This window comes from Loxodonta africana, chromosome 23, assembly GCF_030014295.1.
Source record: "Loxodonta africana isolate mLoxAfr1 chromosome 23, mLoxAfr1.hap2, whole genome shotgun sequence".
NCBI lineage: Eukaryota > Metazoa > Chordata > Mammalia > Proboscidea > Elephantidae > Loxodonta > Loxodonta africana.
This window is the reverse complement of record NC_087364.1, coordinates 13,764,648-13,784,829: the sequence shown is the minus strand read 5'-3', so window position 1 is coordinate 13,784,829 and position 20,182 is coordinate 13,764,648. Positions and strand designations below refer to the sequence as shown.

The 20,182-nt window shown below is 39.1% G+C and overlaps 1 protein-coding gene across 2 annotated transcripts in view; it reads right to left on the bottom strand.

Moving 5' to 3' along the window:
* Positions 1-20,182, bottom strand: part of NALCN (sodium leak channel, non-selective) — a 380,765-nt gene that overhangs the window by 238,628 nt on the left and 121,955 nt on the right. For both annotated transcript variants that reach the window (XM_064275254.1, XM_064275255.1), the window contains one exon: positions 419-550. In XM_064275254.1, the coding sequence (XP_064131324.1) occupies positions 419-550 (132 nt within the window). The remainder of the gene's footprint in view (positions 1-418; positions 551-20,182) is intronic.

Here is a 20,182-nt window from a genome sequence, read left to right as displayed (position 1 = left end):
TACACTAATTATTAACTCTTTAAAGTTTCCCCCAACTCTCTGCTTGGTATTGTTGAGCTGATGCATTTATTTACAATCTTCCTAACCTGTGCTTGCTTACACTTGGTGAGAAACAGGCTTAGGCAACATGCGAAAGGAAGAGGAAAGAAGACATGGAGAGGAAATAACCAATATTACAAGAGAAAGACCCAGGGAAAAAGGGTTCCCTTGGCAACATGACCTACTACTGTGGGGAAGATCACTCAAGCCCCTGGTGACAGGAAATGAACCCGGCAATAGAGTGACCAGAGGAATTACTTAAAAAGCTGACAATGAATTTGAATCAGCTTTGGATTCAGTCAAGTAATTAAGGAATAGGAATTAATCTTCACACGTATAAAAGGCACTGAGGTTCACCTTTACCTTGGGAATTGCTTACCTCTGCAAGATAGAACTCGTCATACTGCCTTCTGAAGTTCTCTCCCTTGTAGTAGTTGCTAGCAGCGACAATCACGTCCACGGTCACCATGCTCAGGATAAACATGTGGAAAACTGATGATCGCATCATTTTCTGAGGAGGAAAAACAGATTAAATCCTAACAAAAAAATAAGCCTTATGATTGAATATAATCAGTGTGTCTAGGCCTTGATCTACAACATTTTTGTAATCTGCTGATGTGCAAAACAGGGTGCTAAGATAACTCGATGAATGCCACTTACTGCTGAACAGCGCAAGCCAAGGGATCCTTTTCTTCAGGCAGCTAAAAAATTATTGGGAAGACGGTTTCAGAGACTTTCGATTAAAAATGGAAAATTTAATTCATCTGACTCGTGTATAGCTTGCATCTTAATTTTCATTGGTTAGTTAGGCAACTTTTGTCCTTAATTCTCACGGTACGAAGAAATTAAAAACAAACAAACAAACAAACAAATACCAAGAAACAAGTAGTGCTTTATTCTTTGCTAAAAGAGGAAGCTACTCTGGAAGAAAACATTTTAGAGATGGTTTTAAAGCCTCTGGAAAAGTGGAAGCGACCTAAGATCTATTTATTTGTTATTACTCTCACAAATATTTATTGAAAGTTATACTACAACTAATAATAACTAAAGAAGCCCTGGTGGCATAGTGGTTAAGCACTCAGCTGCTAAACGAAAGGTCAGCGGTTCGAACCCAGCAGCAGCTTCATAGTAGTAAGAGGTGGCAATCTGCTTCCGTAAAGATTACAGCCTTGGAAACCCTAGTGGGCAGTTCTACTCTGTCCTGTAGGGTCAATATGAGTCAGAATCGACTGGACGACACACAACAATAACTATAATAACTAACATTTATATTGTTCTTACTCTATGCCTGAAGCTGTTCTAGATGATTTACATAAATTAATTCATTTAATATTCATAATAGCCAAAGGAAATTATTCTAATATTATAAATGAAGGAACTGAGGTTCACAGAAGTTAAATAACTCCTCCACTGTCACACAATTATTGAAGGTGGAACCATTATTTCTACTTAAGTGACCCAAGTCCACCGCCTACAGTTAACCAAAAAACCCATTACCATTGAGTCGATTCCGACTCATAGAGACACTATAGGCAGAGTAGAACTGCCCCACAGAGTTTCCAAGGAGTGCCTGGTGGATTCGAACAGCCGACCTTCTGGTTAGCAGCTGTAGCTCTTAACCACTACACCACCAGGGTTTCCCGCCTACAGTTAGGGGTGATAATTGAGCATTCAAAAATAATTAATATCATTACAATGGCTACCATGTATTGCCTATTGCCACCACTTGTCATTTGTCATACTATGGTGGCTTGTGTGTTGCTATGATGTAGGAAGCTATGCTACCAGTATTTCAAATATCAACAGTCACCCATGGTAGACAGGTTTCAGTAGAGCTACCAGACTAAGACAGACTAGGAAGAAAGGCCTGGTAATTGATGTACTTTCAAAAATAAGCCAATGAAAACCCTACAGATCACAACAGAATATTGTCCAACACAGTGCTGAAGGATTAGCCTCCTAGGTTGGAAGGCATTCAAAACGCACAGTGGCTGCACAATGCACTTGAGCATACCAACAATGGTGAAGGTTGGGCACGACTGGGCAATGTTTCATTCTGTTGTACGTGGGGCCGCCATGAGCTGGAGATGACTTGACCACAGCTACAACAACCTCTTCCTGAGGTCTCCTCGTTCAGCTTTCTCAGTACTTACAGACAAGTGTCTTTACACTTTGACCTGACCTGAGGATTCTTCAGTCTTTGCAAACAGAAGAACCAAACTAAAGCAGAACCTGAGTATAGGTAAGGAAAATGGATTGCCTCCTCAGAGCGCTGCCACCATCTATATGCATCTTCTTATGTTGTTTATGCGCGCTTTGTGACTACGCAGTTGGGATTAACAGCGTGGGCTCTTAGCCAGATGGTGTGGGGTTAAAACTCCACTCCATCGCTTAGGAGTTAGTTCTGTGGCCCTGGGCAAATTACCTAACCTCTTAGTGCCTCAGTTTTCTCCTCGATCAAGTGGAGATAATAATATCTACTCCAAAGGGTTAGTATCAGTTTTAAATGAGTCAATATTTGTAAAGTGCTCAAAACAGTGCCTGCCACATTATAAGATTCTATAGACTTGCAGTAAAAATAAATGCAACTCTGTGATTCAGGTACTCTTCTGTTCTGGAGTGAGGAGTTAAATGCCAAAGGTCAAAGAATGAACGATGTTTCATACCTGCCTGAATCCAGAGCCAAGTGAGATAAATAAACGTGAGAAGAGTCTAAGAATTTGAGAGACATTAGAGCCATTGGAAAAGGAGATATTTATTGAGGTTTCGAGTCACCATGGCTACTCACGCATTCTTATATGATATGAACTTTATTTTATAGGCAATTCAAAACCAAATCCCAGAGCTGCCAATCAACACATTTAAATGGCCATCAGTTCACTTGCAGGAACTGCTGATCTTTATTACATGGATAAGCCAATCAGTCGACAAGGTTTTATTCTCACTAACATTTCCACTGTTGTTTCGTCTTTCTTGCATTGTGAGAGTTAAATGCGATAGCTATTATTCCTCTTCTGTAATCTTTTCAACATAATGTTCTATTAAAAACATTTCAACTGATTTCCATTTTTTCTGCATGACAGGAAAGCCGCAACTTTCTCTTTCTATTTTCCTTAGCTGTGAATGTATGTCTTAAGTAAACTATTATTACTGAAAAGTCCAAACAAAGCTTTTTGCCACGGTTGTCAAAAAACTTTTAAATTGATTCTGTAACTGTCACAGGTTCACGTTGGTGCTGTCACTATAATTAGGTTGTTTTTTGTTTGAACGTCTAGGTATCCCTGTCGGCACAGAGTTATTAAAATAATCATGTAGATTGGGTTTTGATACACTATAATCACCGTTGCTTAGCTGGCTTTCTCCAAAGGAATAACTTTTTGTATTAAAATAAGAGTTAAGGTGATAAATATGTGCTAAATTTAAATATTAAAGTCAGTAATTCCAGTTTTAAAGACAGTGACAGAGATCACTTCAGCATAATTCAACTCAACCAGTTGAATTGAAATTGAAGTGAAACTTGCTATCGATTTCTGTCATGTAAAACAACTGGCAGCACTGTATTTAGACTGAAGTTTATATCTGTAGGGCAGCCTGGATTTTCACTTTTCAATGTTTTATTTTCTTATAAAAATTAATGTAAAAGAAAATGTTCAAGTTGAGTCAATACCACAAAATATTACATAACTTGAAGTATGCACAATTGTATTATTTAATATGGATGTAGATTACATGTGTGTAAGTGTTCAGCTGCTAACCAGAAGGTTGGTAGTTCGAACCCGCCAGCCGCTTTGTGGGAGAAAGCTGTGGCAGTCTGCTTCCGTAAAGATTACAGGTTTGGAAACCCTATGGGGCAGTTCTACTTTGTCCTATAGGGTTGCTATGAGTCTGAACTGACTAGACGGCAATGGTTTTTTTTTTTTTTTTAATGTGTATTCCATGTATTTAATACAAGACTCTTCAGACCACATATACTCAACTTTCTAAAGTTTCTTTAAATTGTAATGTTATTTTGATTTATATATTTTTTAAAAAATCAGACAAGCTTGAATATATTTTGTTTGGCTTTTATCCAAGAACTACTGATTTGTGTATACGTATGACAAGTGGAATTACCAAAATACAAAGAAAAAACTAGAACAGAACCCTTCTACAACATCTATCAGGAATGCTCTGGAGCCTTACTACTCAAAGTATGGTTCCTAGACCAGCCACATGGACATCACCTGGAAGCTCCAGGACATCACCTGGAATGTAGGATCTCACACTCCACTTTAGAGCTACTGAATCAGTATCTGCAACTTCAACAAGGTTCCCAGGTAATTCATGAGCACCTTAATGTTTGAGACACACTGCTGTAGAGGACAGTCCTTGAGAAGTGCAGGTGACCTATTAAACCTCTTACAACTTCAGACTTCCATGATTCTAAAATTCTGTTATCATTGAAATATAGCAAATATTGGTTGGGGATATTTAGGTAATAGGTTAGAATATGCCAACACAGTTTGTATGCAAAAATGGATGTCTACTGTCTTTCCCCACTGCACCCCAAGATAAAAAACCAGCTAAGGCAGCTTGGCTTCATGAAGACAAAAAGTATGTGTTGGTTTTTCATTTTGGGGGGCATTATGTAGACACCATCACAGATGTTTTCACGAAGACCAAGATGTGAGAACAAATGAGTATGTTACAGAAAACATTTTTATTTGCTATGAGCCTACAGTTATTATTTAAAAACAATGTGAGTTTTTCTGAGCATAGTGTATATAGTGACCAGCCTGCTAACTAGTTAGTCTCTTGGGTACCTCTTTTTTTGTGTGTGTGTATGTTCTTTTTTTTATGTTCAGTCATCACACAAAAGACATTGTTTTTTTTTAAGCATGAATCACATTTTGTAACTTCTTGCTTAAAACTCCCCAGTGGTGTCGCATTACAATCAGGACAAAATTCAAATCCCATTACCCCCACTAATGAGGATCTCCTTAACCTGGACCCCACCTACTTCATCAACCTTAACCAGTACACCTCTCCCCTTCAGTCTCCACCCAACAGCTCCAGCCACCCTGTGGTCCTGCCTAAACCTTGAATATCAATTTCCTTTCAGCCACTGTGCTCCAGCTTGTATCACAGGGTAGAAAGCACAGAAAAGATTCTGGAAGAATACACGTCAAGAGAATCTTAGTGCTATCTCTGAATGAAGATGACAGATTTTTTCTCTAGTACATCCTTTTGTTTTTGTTTCTGCTTTTTTTGGTGGCAAAAACATAGCATTCCTCTGATATGAAAACACTGTTCAAAAAATTAAAACCAGTTCCATCTGATTCAGTAAGCTGGGGCATTCCTGGGTGACATGTGGCCTCAATGTTCCATCATGTAAGCTGGCCCAGCATGGCCTGGCCTCTACCTAGCACACCAGCTCCAGCCATCTCCCTTCTGTCTCAGCCACATACTCTGCACTTTCAGTGAACTGTGTGTGCCTCTCAGAACACAGCAAGTGTTTTAATGACTTCGTGGCTGTGGCACCTCTCTGAGCTCTGCCTGGAGCACCGACTCCTTCCTTCATTTTATTGGAAAACTTCTCATCCTCTAATACACACCTCCCTCTTGGTGCTCTTCCTCCTTGATCCTGATGATTAAATGATTTGTTTATATGTTGTGCCTCTTATGAGTTTGAAAAGGGTACAGATTGTGCCTTAATTATCTTTGTACCTGCAGCAAAGCCAAATTATAGCAAGGCCAGCAGGTAGCTGCCTTGGGCACCAACAAAGGTCTCTAAAACTACCCCAGATATGAAATGAGATGGACAGAACTGCATTCACCAAACTGAATCTTAGGGAAAGTATTAAGTGAAGTTGGAAGGAACACCTTGATTAGCCATATGGGGACTAAGAAAAACTCCCACTAAGAGGCATCCAACAACAAACAGGCATTCTGGTTATATTCATTTCTGAGGGCCACCATAATAAATAACCATTAACTGGATGACTTACAACAAAAGAAAGGTATTCTCTAACAGTTATGGAGGTTAGAAGCTGGAAATCAAGGCGTCGTCAGGGCTGCACCCCCTCTGGGGACTCTAAGAGAGAATACTTCCTTGACTCTGTCAACTTCTGGTGGCTCCTGACAACCTGTGGTATCCCTTGGTTGGTGGCAATGTAACTCCCAATTCTCCTACATCTGCACAGGGTCTGCTTCCTTGTGTCACTGTGTGTCTCTCCTCCCTGTCTCTGTGTGTCTTCTCCTTACAGCGTTACTCATCATTAGATTTAGGGCCCACTCTAATCCAAGATGATCTCATATCAAGATTCTTACCTAAATTGCCTCTGCAAAGACCCTTATTTCAAATAAGGTCATATTCTGAGGTTCTAGGTGGACGTAGAGATTGGGGGAAGCACTGTTCAATCCATTACACCGGTCAAGTTCCATGTTTCCAGTTTTGAGGATGGGCATGCAGATTCTGGGCCGGAGCTGAATTGTTCTGGACAATGGAGAAGATGAGCACTGCTGCCAGGGGTGCTTTATAATTTTCCTTCTGGCATACCTCAGCCTAGCCTTCAATATATGTTGAGCAAATATTTAAAAGCTATTTCTTTGAAGGAGTACCAAATTATTAGGCTGTCTGCAATACACAATTATCTAACTCTAGCCCCAAAGCCACAGGACGTAGTAGATGCTCAACAAAGATCTGTTAAACTGAGAGAAATAATAATGAAAGTATTACTACTGCTACAACACTATTAATAACTAACTTTTTTTGAGCATTTTGTATGAACTAAGTAGTATTATAAACACTTTTTGTTTAGCTAATTCAACCTTAAAACAATAAATCTTACAACTTGCCCCTTGTAGGGCAAGTAATATTATTGTCATCCACATTTTACTGCTCAGGAAACAGAGGTACAGAGAAGTCAAGTAACTCGCCCAAAGTCACAGATAGTAAATGTGAGAGACTTTAGCGTGGATGCTCTTGACCACAGCATACACTGCCTCCCATACATACGAGCGTAACCACCAGTAACAAATGTAATTGCATTTGTGGTAAGTAGAATGATGCCCCCTCCCCCAGAATGTCCACATCCTAATCTCCAGAACCTATGAAAATGTTAACTTATATGGAAAAAGGGACTTTGCACATGTGATTAGGTTAAACATTTTGAGATGGGGAGATGATCCTGGATTATTACCTGGAGGAGCCCAATATAATCAGAAGGGTGCTTCTAAGAGGGAAGCAGAAGGATCAGAGTCAGAAAGGTGGTGTGGTGATGGAAGGAGGGGTGGGGGGAGGGTGACGCTAAACCGCTGGATTTAGATTTGAAGATGGAGGAAGTAGTCATGAGCCAAGGAATACGGCAGCCTCTAGGTGCTGAAAAAGGTAAGGAAATGGCTTCTCCCCTAGAACTTCTTGAAGTAATGCAGACCTGCTAATACCTTGATTTTAGTCCTGTTCTACCAAGTTTGGGAGCCCTGGTGGTACAGTTGTTAAGAGCTTGGCCGCTAATCGAAAGGTCAGCAGTTAGAATCTACCAGCAGCTCCTTGGAAAACCTAGGGGGCAGTTCTATTCTGTCCTATAAGGTTGTTAGGTGTCAGAATTGATTCAAGGCAACAGGTTTTTTTTTTTTTTTTTGGTATACCTACTTGGGACTCCTGACCTCCAGAACTATTATGATAATAAAGCTGTGTTGTTTTAACCCATTTTACATTAATTTGTTACAGCAGCAACAGGAAACTAATACAGCATTGTTAGTGATTTTAATACACACCAGCTTAATTGATTATTATAAATGTAAACTCAATATACCAACCAAGGAACTTGAGTCTTGCTTCATTTCAGAAAGGGCAACGAAACAATGGGCCTAGAGCAACAGTACTGTGATGCCGACCTCAGGCAGAAGGAAAGGAAGGGTCGCTTTTCTTTCCATCAGCTTCGAGTCCTATTATGAGAGCAAAGAGCTCAAGGCTGTGACATCTAACATGGATAGGGCACCTCACTCAATTCACATTGAGATGAACAAAATGCATTCCAGGATTAAGAGCTAATGTTTTTGTGAATGCGTGATTTGTGCCAACCATGTTGCATGATGATGTAACAACCTTATTTAATTGTCAGCAATCCTGAGAGATACTTTCACCATCCCATTTTAAAGCTGGTGAACCAGACTTAGAAAGGCTAAGTAAATTTCCAAGCTCACATTTTTTGAGTCCAAGGGAGGTGATCTCTTGACTTCTATCACACGGTCAAAATGCATCTGTCTTGCTCTACATAGTAAAGAATGAGAAGCAGAACCCTTCCCCAAGGGTTTGCCATTGAATAGTGGTGTAAGATACTACACAAAGCCTATATCTGAAAGCTGAAGATGATCATTTCTTTACAGAAGGGTATAAGATCACCATGGTGCAATGGAAACAATGTCAATTTTGTAGACTGGCTGAGTCCAAATCTTGGCTCTTCACATGATTTAATCTCTCTGTGACTCAGTTTTCAAATATAGAAAATGGATTTGATGGCACCTGCCTCTCTAGGTTGTAATATGAATTAAATAAGACTATTTAGTGTAGGAATCGATTCAACAGCACTGGGTTTTTGGTTTGGACTTAGTCTAGAGTCTAGCTTATAGCAGACATCTTGCACTCCATAACTCATTATTATTACTGTATTTGGATGCAGTCTAAGCACTTAAAGGTAGAGATACTTGGAATCAGTTGGTTATGGGGAAGGAATAACATGAGGAATGAAATGTAACTGATAAAATCTTGATGTTGGCCCTGAAAATGTACAGAATTTCAAAACAAAAGTAGGTCAAAAACGATCTCATTTTTAGTGAAACGTTTAAGTATTTCACAGGAGCTCTTTCCATTATATTTATCCAATAATTTTTCCTATAAAATATGAATGCTTAATGCCTTAAAGTTTCTGAAGACTCTGTAGGCAAACATAAAACAAACCAAAATTGTGGTCTTGGAGGCCATAATAAAGATAAATTAAGATAATGAATAGCACAGCTCGAAAATCAAATATTTCTTTAAATTGCTGCCTAAGCAAATAAAATAACCTTCCTTGGTAAACAAATTTCACCCAGTGAACATTGTATAGGGCATATACTAAAAGCAGTTCTTTAATTGGATTTTGAAATAAAATTTGCAGAACCACACAATTACAAGATGAAGCTCTCAGAGCCCATCTTGCATATGAGCCATGAGCATAAGAAGAACAGCATAATGTAAAAGACAAAGTGCATAAAACCTAAAATAAATATCCCATTTGTAAGTGGTACATCTTTCACTTCCCTTATTTAGAAGACATCTGGATATTCATTACTTCTATGATCTATATACAAAATAATTCTATCCAATATGAGGAATTTGTGTTAAAAAACGATATATGTTTCTGTCAGTGCTGGAAACAGAACCAATGGATGTCCATATAGACGCTGCCTTCCCATACCCGTGTGCCCCTGACATGTCCTTAGAGAGCAGGAAGGATAGAAGGGAATCCATAAGCAGCTCCCATAAAGGCACTGGAAGTCCATGGTTCCTTCAATGCTGAGTCCTAGAGTGATTTGGTCTCTTTCTTGGAACAGGAAGCTGGGTAGGAGAATCCTGACTACTGTGGAAGCCAAGTTCTAGGGCACAGGAAGAGGGTTTTAGCATCCTCTTATCCTTATCCTCTTGGCAAGTGTGATTATAACTTTGACTCTACTCTGTGAGAGTAAGGTTAGATGGTAAACCATAGATTGCCCGACACATATTTATTATTGTTATTGATATTTTTTAATCGCCAGCTCCTGACTCTACAAAACACACTAGATTTTAACAAGAAGGATTATATACCAGTGGAAAAGAAACATTGCTAAGCAACACTGATGATTTACCTAAGCCACAGATTTGATTTTTTTTTTTTTTTTTTAGCCTTTGTGGCAGAGCCTGGGGCCTCCATAATCTACCTACATTCCTGCATTCATGCTCTTGGCAGTTCTTTCCCATACCCACTCTGAACTTAGCCATGTGACTTGTATGGTTTATTGAGACAGAAGCAAAGATGATGAAAGTAGAAATTTGGAAAGTGCTTGTGCCTTGGGACTTACCCTCTTGCTGACCTTGGAATCCTGAGCAACCACAAGAACACACCAGACAAGCTTGTTGAATGGTGGCCATGGGCCCCATCATCCCCTTCACCCCAACCAATAGCCAGCCAAGCCCCAGAAGCAGAGATTTGGATGAGTGGCTGGCTGCAGATGTGTGAATGAGCCTGGCTGTGATCTGCTGAGGTCATTTCAGAGCAGGAGGACTGTGCAGTGGACCTACAAGTTCCTGAGCAAAAATAAATGTTTGTTGTTATAAACCACTAAGTTTTGGGGTGGCTTGTTCTTTAGCAAAAAGCTAACTAATGTACCCAACAAGCCCAGTTCTTCTTCCAGGGCGTATGGCTAAACTACATTACTCAACCTAACATTTAATTGGAGCCACTGAAAAGGAAATAGAAGTGATGGTCATTCTGGAAGCAGCAGTTAAGAAAGGGTGTGCCTTCTCCAAACTCTCTCTTTTCTTCTGCAATGACCTTGGAAACTATGTGTGGAAAATGAAGTTATCAAAAGATAATTTTTAAGAAAATTTATATATATATTCGGAATCGACTCGATGGCACTGGGTTTGGTTTTGGTTTTTTGTTATATATGCATATATGCAAATTACATATATATCCATAAATTATAAATATATATAATTTAATTGAATTTAAACCTTTTTTATGTATGTATATATGGAAGCCCTGGTGGCGTAGTGGTTAAGTGCTACGGCTGCTAACCAAGAGGGTGGCAGTTCAAATCCACCAGGTACTCCTTGGAAACTCTATGGGACAGTTCTACTCTGGCCTATAGGGTGCCTATGAGTCGGAATCGACTCGATGGCAATGGGTTTGGTTTTCCTGGTTTTATATACATATAGGAGTCCCAGTGGTGCAGTGGTTAAGCACTCAGCTGGTAACTGAAAGGTTGGCAGTTTGAATCCACCCTGCAGCAGCTTTGCGGAAGAAAGACTTGCCAATTTGCTCCCGTAAAGATTATAGCCTAGTAAACTCTATGGAGCAGTTCTACTCTGTCACAGGGGATCACTGAGTCAAAAACTTACTCAATGGCACCTAACATATATATTTTTTCACTTGAATAGAGGGTATAATACACAAACCTTATATTTGAAAGCTAAGGGTGATCATTTCTTTACAGAGGGTATAAGATCATAGTAGCGCAATGGAATGACTGCCAATCTTGTAGACTGGCTAAACTGAGTTCAAATATATATGCATGTTTTCAGGCATGAGGGACACAGTTTGGTCCCAACCTGTGGTGTGCTTTGGCTGTGATTGTATACATCTCTCACTAACTTCTTAAACTTGGTCACTGTGGGAGCATTTATACCATGGAAATTGGCAAATGCTGCCAGTCAGGGATTTCCCACTTCAAGTCAGGTGCTAAACATTTACAAGCACACCACTACACCCCATCCAGCTGCCCCAGGCTGTGTGGCACCTCCTTGGAGCAGTAGTCTACTGTGGACTATTTGAAAACTCTTGCTTTTAACATAAATAATGACCTGTGAGAAGATCAGACTATTTAATGATCCATTCCAAGGTGCTCATCTTCATTATTATACATACTTCCCCCCCCCATTATGCTACTTATGGAAACTCTGGTGGCGTAGCAGTTAAGTGCTACAGCTGCTAACCAAAATGTTGGCAGTTCAAATATACCAAGCACTCCTTGGAAACTCTGTGGGGCAGTTCTACTCTGTCCTATAGGGTTGCTATGAGTCGGAATCAATTCGATGGCAATGGCTTTGGTTTTTGGTTTGGTTTATGCCACTTACAGACTCAGCATGACACATGGTGCCATGGCACTCACATAGACATTATGTCTTACTAAGTACTCAAAGACACACAAAAGCCATTTCTGGGCACTGGAAGACCATCATTAAGACCACAAGGACCTGGATATATTAGTTGAAGTAAGGAATATTCAAAATGGCATTTTATCCATGACCTGTCCAATAAAATTGTCTGTCTTGAATTGATTTAAATCATGGTGTATTTTATCTACAAAAGCTTCAGTTAAGGACAACATGCATTTTCCAGAGTACAAGCATAATGAATATTCACAATTTAAAGTATCCCGCAGAACACTACTTAATATCTCCTTGTTTCTTCACACTTCGTGGCAATCCGTTTATGGACTACTGGGAGAAAGGAGAGGTAAATGAAAACAAGTACAAAAACCTTCCAATTAGCTAAACTGTAATTTAAGGATTAAGAACTCAATGCCCCTACATGACTTCATTGTTAACACCGAAAAAAAAATCAGAAACGAAAATGCTAAAATCTTGGCTTTTTACAAATAAAGTGTTGACTTTGCTTTCTTTGCTCGTCATGGATAATAATGATAAAAATAATATTTCTCATGTTTGTGGAAGAAGAGAAGCATCAGAGGGAAATTAAAGCACACCAGTATGATTTTCACCCTAGCACTCCTATAAAAAAAAAAAAAATTTTTTTTTCCACTCCTATAGACTTCAGGCCTGGAATCCTACAATGCTGTACGCACAGTAGGTTCAACAATAGCTTTTGACATGACTTGGTTTCTCCCATGTACTGAGTAGGTCAGGAAGCCACTTTTTGTAGCCTCAAGGGGATCTTTTCTATACATCCCTCAATCTCCTGTATTAAATGAAAACAACATTGGTACTCCAAACACAGCTGATTGGACCAGAGCTCAACCTCCAGAAAGGTAGCCTTCCCTGAGGTATCCTGGTCAGGACTCTGGTAAGGAATGCTCCAAGCTGGATGGTGGCCCAGGATCCTCTCACCCCCAATTCCACTTTTAGGATGTTAGGTGGATAATACAAAGTAGGACACCCATGTCCACGTATTGTTTCAAGTAATATCAATTCCCTATTTGCACATTCCAAAAAGTTTCCCAGGTAAGCCTCGGGTACAGTAAGACTAGAGTGGTGGTCAGCTAAGGAGGTCTCACTAGATTTATCCTAGCAATAAGCCCCTGTCAGTGACGTTCATCTGAGCTGTCCTTCCCTAGTGGCCCTGTGGATTCTAATTTTCAGTCAAATATAAGTGCAATGTCAGAGTGTAGGCACCAACATTTTGAGAAAACGTGCCGTCTTAGTTATCAGTGCTGTGAGTTTTTCTTTGTATCGTATTTTAGTGAGAAGTTAGAAGAGGCTACCACAGGGCAACTAGACAAGTCACATTTAAACTCATGACTGCTTTACCATCTTTGAGCATGCTTAAACTGACATTCCCATTGCTAATTAAAACTTCTAAATCTAGAATCATGTGAGACTTACTTTTATATATTGATTTTTAAAAGGTGGGTGGGCGAGCATGACATTTTTGCTTCAAATTCTAGGCGAAAATTACAAATTCCAAAATGAAATTAAATAACTGTCCTTTTAAAAGGCACCGTGTACCTAATGCAATGAAGGACCTCACTTGTGATATTTGGTGAACGCATAAATACATAAAATAATTTTTTGAGCTATTTTTTATATAGTATCTTTAAGTGGGGAACTCATTTTGCTGTATTTGAAGTACTTGGGCAAGGCAGAAAACACATTTAAGGATTGAATGAACTGCTAGAAACAACTCAGGTGACTGAAGTTTTCACTGTGCCAAGCCCATCATCAGCCTTAAGGCAAGGGAGGACTCCCACTGCTCCTCTGAGCCCTTCTCTTTCAGTAATTGCTTTGAACACTGAGAAAAAAAAAAAAAAAAGCACATGGTAATTTCAAACCCTAGCTTAAGGTTTTAAAGAAGCTTGTAAATTTAACCCTTGAAATGCAGACTTTCAAGAAAAACAACTTTTTTTAAATTTTTTCCAAACATGGCAATGTAACAAATCTTTGATGGAAATAAATGTGTCTTCAAAGATTATATTATGAACGTCTGGTATAAGTTAGCAAATGTCTTCTTACACAGTTGTGAATGCTAAAGAGCCATAGGGCTTACTCAAATTGGAAGATGAAAACACAAAATGATATAGGAATCTAGTTTAAGATCATCTGAAATAATAATTTGAAGACTTCCTGAATGTTTCTTTCTTCCAATAACCTCACCAAAAACCCAGTGCCGCCTTATTTTCTTCCAATAAGGTTCATATATCAAAAAAAAAAAAAGTAAAACCATTTAATTACCAATAAGATAGATAAATTTTAAAAAATCACTGATAATTTTATCTTATTTTCATTACTATATGGCAGGTGTTCTGGTATCTACTCTGAGTATAATTACTATTTGAAAAAAATCATATAAAAATATAAAATATACGTCATTGTTGTTGTTAGTCACTGTCTAGTCAATTACAACTCATGGAGACTCCATGTGTGCAAAGTAGAACTTCATAGGGTTTTCAAGGCTTTGACCTATCAGAAGCAGATCGCCCGGTCTTTTAAAAGTATATACAGATATATACAAACCTATGCATCTATACTTATATATCTCAAAGTAAATGGATTTTATTCTCTTTAAACACATTAACTGTAGTATAATGGAAATGAATTGACCCCTCTCTTTAGTTGATCTGTCCTTAAACTGGCTTCAAGACTATAATAGGACTTTTTCAATAGCCTTTTAGGCTACCTTTTTTATATATTTTGGTGCTGTTTTGTCTTTGTTATTGTTGTTTGGTCCCCTTGAGTCTGTTATGACTCGTAGTGATCTTATGTGCAACAGAACGGAACAAAATGCTGCCTGGTCCTGTGCCATCCTCACAATCGTTGCTATGTTTGAGCCCATTGTTGCAGCCACCGTGTCAATCCATCTCCTTGAGGGTCTTTCCTTTTTTTGCTCACCCTCTACCAAGCATGATGTCCTTCTCCTGGGACTGGTCCCTCCTGACAACATGTCTAAAGTAAGTGAGACAAAATCTCACCATCCTTGCTTCTAAGGAGCATTCTGACTGCACTTCTTCCAAGACAGATTTCTTTGTTCTTCCGGCAGTCCAGGGTATATTCAATATTCTTCACCAACACCATAATTGGAAGGTGTCAATTCTCCTTCGGTCTTCCTTATTCATTGTACAGGTTTCCCAAGCATATGAGGCAGCTGAAAATACAATGGCTTGGATCAAGGGCACCCTAGTCCTCAAAGTGACATCTTTGCTTTTTAACACTTTAAAGAGATCTTTCGCAGCAGACGTGCTCGATGCAATGCATCGTTTGATTTCTTGACTGTTGTTTCCATGGATGTTGATTGTGAATCCAAGTAAAATGAAATCCTTGAGAATTTCAATATTTTCTCTTTAGTTATTTTGTTTTTCCTGTTTTTAATTCTTTCTCTAGGTTATTGGATACTAATTGTTTTTATACTCGCTTTTCCTTTAAACTAGATTATTTTGTTATGTCCTGCTGTTAGTAATTGAAAATGAGTATGTATGTGTATGTGTTTGGGGGAGGGCTCGTTTGGCACCTGCATAAAAGGAAGGGTAAGAATTTGTGTCTGCTGTGTGTGATTGTGTACACGAACGTGTATATATGCGTACATTCATACATAACCCAGCAAATAATTGCTAAGCACCTACCACATGAAAACTATAATAGAGGTAACTGGAAACAGGAAAGAAAGTGAGTGACCAAATTGAGTCAAGGAGTCAGAGACCATTTTATAGAGGAAGCTTTGTTGGACCTGATTTTGAAGGTAGGGATAGTGGGTTGGAGTGGAAAGGACCATCCAAAAGAAGTTTAAAAACAGAATTGGAGAGTGATCAGATTTGGAAAGGGCAAAGAAAGATGCATTATTCTAGGCTGGTTTACAGGTTTCGAAACATGCCAGAGAAACCTGGTTTCTTTGTGGGAATGGGCAGGGGAGAGAAATGCCCTTGGTTGTTACTGTTGTTGCTTTCTATAGTTTTTGTGAAAGCTTACAGCGCAAACTGGTTCTTCATTCAAAAATTTTGTACACAAATTGTTTTGTGACATTAGTTGCAATCCCACAATGTGTCAGGACTCTCCCCCTTTCCCCTTCCACCCTGGCTTTTCAGTGTTCATTCATTCATCTAGTTTTCCTGTCCTTTCCTACCTTCTCGTCTTTGCTTTTGGGCAGGTGTTGCCCATTTGGTCATGTATACTTGATTGAACTAAAAAGCATGTTCTTCACATTTGTTATTGTTTGTGGACTTCAGTTCTGAGTTATCAGGGCGTCCAGAGGCCATAGTCTTAGAGGTTCCTCTAGTCTCTGTGAGACGAGTAAGTCTGGTCTTTTTGTAAATTTGAATTTTGTTCTACATTTTTCTCCCACTCTGCCCAAAACCCTCTATTGTGATCCCTGACAGGGAGGTCAGTGGTGGTAACTGGGCACCTTCTAGTTCTTCTGGACTCAGGCTGGAGGTCCATTAGTCCTTTGGATGAATATTTTCCTTGTGTCTTTGGTTTTCTGCAGGCAATGTCTCAGTGAGAATGCCTGGGAAATAGATCCACTTGGCAGAACTACATCTCTGAGACTCAGAAACCAAGGCTAGAGCTAAAGGCTGGGAAGTCACTGGGCTACGGGCATGTGCGAGAGCTGAACTGTTAGAGGTGAATACAATATCCTGAGAGAGTGAATGGGATTAGAAGAGTTTGCTAATAGCGACAGTAATCATTTCTATGGACAGAGTGATCCACCATCTCACGCCCTGCGCTATTTTATGTATGTTATCTCTAATTTTTACAAAACCCTTACAGATGTAACTATCCCAATTTTGCAGATAAGGAAACTGAGGCTCAGAGAGATGAAGTGAATCATCCCGGTCCTACTCTGCCACTTTCTTAGCTGTACCACATTGTCTTCTCAAACTGGTCTGTAAGTACAGAGGAAATTAGGTTGTGGATAGACCCTAAATTCTCACGTGCTAAATAAATCCCTGAAATTATTTTCAATTTTGTGTACAAGCTTATTAAGAAGATAGACGTTTTAAGAAGTGACTAAGATGTTACTTCCTCTCTTAAATGACACATATCACATAGTCTACCTCCCCCTAGTCTTAGCCTTCAGTGGGAATTTTCTCAAAGACCATCAAAACACTACAGTAATAATTCTGCAGCAATTTGAGCTACTTATTTTTTAGGATAAGAGAATATGACCTCCCTTCCTTAAAGAAAGGGGCACACTGTGGGCTGTTACCAGAGAGAAATTTAGCTCCAATGTGTCAGGTCTCATGCCTGCTTTCATTTTCTTGTCAGTGACTTTCTTGGATGATGGCTGAAAACCACGCAGCCACGTCTGTCAGTTTGTGAAGAGATGAAAACACCTACCTGAGAGGCAGGAGAAAAACAGCTCGTCACAGCAGCAGCTGAGACCAAAGTTCCAATTTAATGGAAAGCTATTTATCATGCATTAGGGTGACCTCGTCATTCGGCCATTGTTTACGCTAAAATAGACTTTGAACAGGTAAGTAACTGGTTGGTTTGAAGCAAAAAGACTCCATTAGAACTTCTCACTTTCCTTAGACTCATACTTAAGGAGACACATTGAAGGAACTTTCTAAGTGAGCTCAGTAATACCACATAAATGGAATTGTATCTTCACCTAAAGATGGTAGGACATAAAATGTATATCTATGTATCAACTATTAATATTTTGGATTCATCTCTATATCTAATATTTTACTGTCTTTTCAGTTAGATAGACATAATATGCCTATTAGAAAGACACAGAATTTCTGAAAATCATTAATAAACAGAAAAACGGACAAAGACATGGATAAACAATCTCCAGAAGAGAAAATACAAATGGCCAATGAATATATGAAAAAAAAAAAAACGACACCCATAGGTTGTTATCAGGGAGAAGCAAATTCATCATTATCGGATGCCATTTCACGCTCATCAAGTGTTAAACATGTAAGAACCTGATAACATCAATTGGGGGCAATGATGTGAAACAATGGGAACTTGTAGGAGTTGCTACTAGGAGTAAAAAGTGGCTGTATCATCTGGGGAGCCATTAGACAAGATCTCACAGAGTCGAAGATGTTCACATCCTTCAATGCAGCAACTGTTCTCGCTATATACATAATCTCACATGTGTGCACATAAAGAAATGTATACCAAGGCTCTGAGAAAAATTGTTTGCAATGGCTGAACAATCTAAATGTCCATCAATAGACTACACACATGTATACATACATACATGTGTACATATCTACACATATAAACAACATAAATACATTGTGGTACATTCACATAGAGGAATTAATATAGTGTGTAATATGGAATGAATACAGTGATGAAAATGAAGTGGTTAAAAATATGAGGTAGACTACCTGGGGTGGAATTTCCAATGAATAACTAGCTATGTGACCTTCATCAAGTAACTTAACTGCTCTGTGCCTCAGTTTCCCCATTCGTATAACAGAGATTGTAATAGTACCTGCTTTCATAGTATTTTGGGAGCATTAAACAATTTAGTACATACCAATTACATTGTGCCTGATACACAGTAAGTGGTCAATAAACATTTACTGTTATTATTTCTAATGGTGGGTACATTAGTATTCTTTATACCTTTCTACATTTCTAAATTATTTCATAATATCCTTTAAAAGAGAAATGCAAAGAAATAGTTGAACGTTTATATTGTCAAGTGACCTCAATTAACAAAATTGTTTATTTGCAAGGGCAACGAAACTATGTGGTATTGCCCCAAAGAAACTATTTTATGCAAGGAGATTTGCACATCAGGTCAGACAGTAATATTCTATTTAGTCCACAATATACTTCTCAAGTTCTATAAGACTTAAAAAAAAAAAAAAAAATTAATAGAAAAAAAACTTTTCCTGCATTGTAACTACTGAGATAAAATATAGACCACCACTTGTCTGTCAGTTAGTCTTTCTGTGGTGGCTTGCCTGTTGCTGCAATGCTGGAAGCTATGCCTCTGGTATTTCAAATATCAGTAGGGTCACTCATGGTGGATACGTTTCGGTGGAGTTTCCAGGCTAAGGCAGACTACGAAGAAAGACCTGACAAAAACCGTATGGATGATAGTAGAATACTGTCCAATATAGCGCTTGAAGATGAGCCATCTCGGTTAGAAAACCAAACCAAACCCATTGCCATCAAGCAGATTGAGACTCATAGCAACCCTATAGGACAGAGAACTGCCCCACAGAGTTTTCAAGGAGCGGCTGGTGGATCCGAACTGCTGACCTTTAGGTTCGCTGCTGAGCTCTTAACCACTACATCACCAGGGCTCCATAATACACAGCGGCCACAACAAAGGAGCATACCAATGATCGTGAAGATGGCGCAAAACCAGGCAGTTTCACTATGTTGTACATGGAGTCACAGTGAGTCGGAGCCAACTCAGTGGCAACTAGCAACTAACAACAATAACAATGTATATAGCTTTCCACTACTCAACATGATCAAATAATTACGTTCTCTACTCACTCATGAAACTGATGAGAGTGGCTGAGTAGTGGCTTCAGCAGACAGGGACTGTGGCATGGTTTCCACAAGGGGTTAAGAAGGGAGGCACCTAGTGTTTCAAATCACTTTTGGTTAATGATAGAGGAAAATCTAGTAAATATTTTGCTTAAATAGCCCTGCAGCCTCCATTTGAATTGCCATGGCCTACTCATTCTGGCTAATGTCTCTTGTTGTTGGTGACCTAATATGAAACTGTATTTTCTCCCAATTTCACTTTTACCTTTGGACATTTTCTAATGAGTTCTTTAAGACCCTGGAGTAGGAAGCCACCAAACTTAGCCATATTTGAGCAATATGCAAGAAACAGAAAAGAAGCTAGTCTTCAGAAAGCAAAAACAGAGGTAGATGCATGGATAGAAACCAAAAATAGGAATCATGTGGCCCAAACAGACAGCAAGACAAAGGCTAAGAAAGTATAGTTGTCTGAGAGGCGTCATCACAGTTGCAATACATGCCTCCTTTGAATATCTGGTCTGTTGTGTGCGGCCAAATAATTCTTGACCAGGACATGAATACTTAATTCTCACAAGCGTATGAAGGGATATTATATTACGCATATTTCAGAGAACTATGCCCGAGATCATACCCCTATGAAGTAGCACAGCTGAGATCTGTCCGTCTCCAGAGCCTGTTCTCCAAGAGGCTATAGCAGCCCGATTTATTCTCCGTGACAACAGA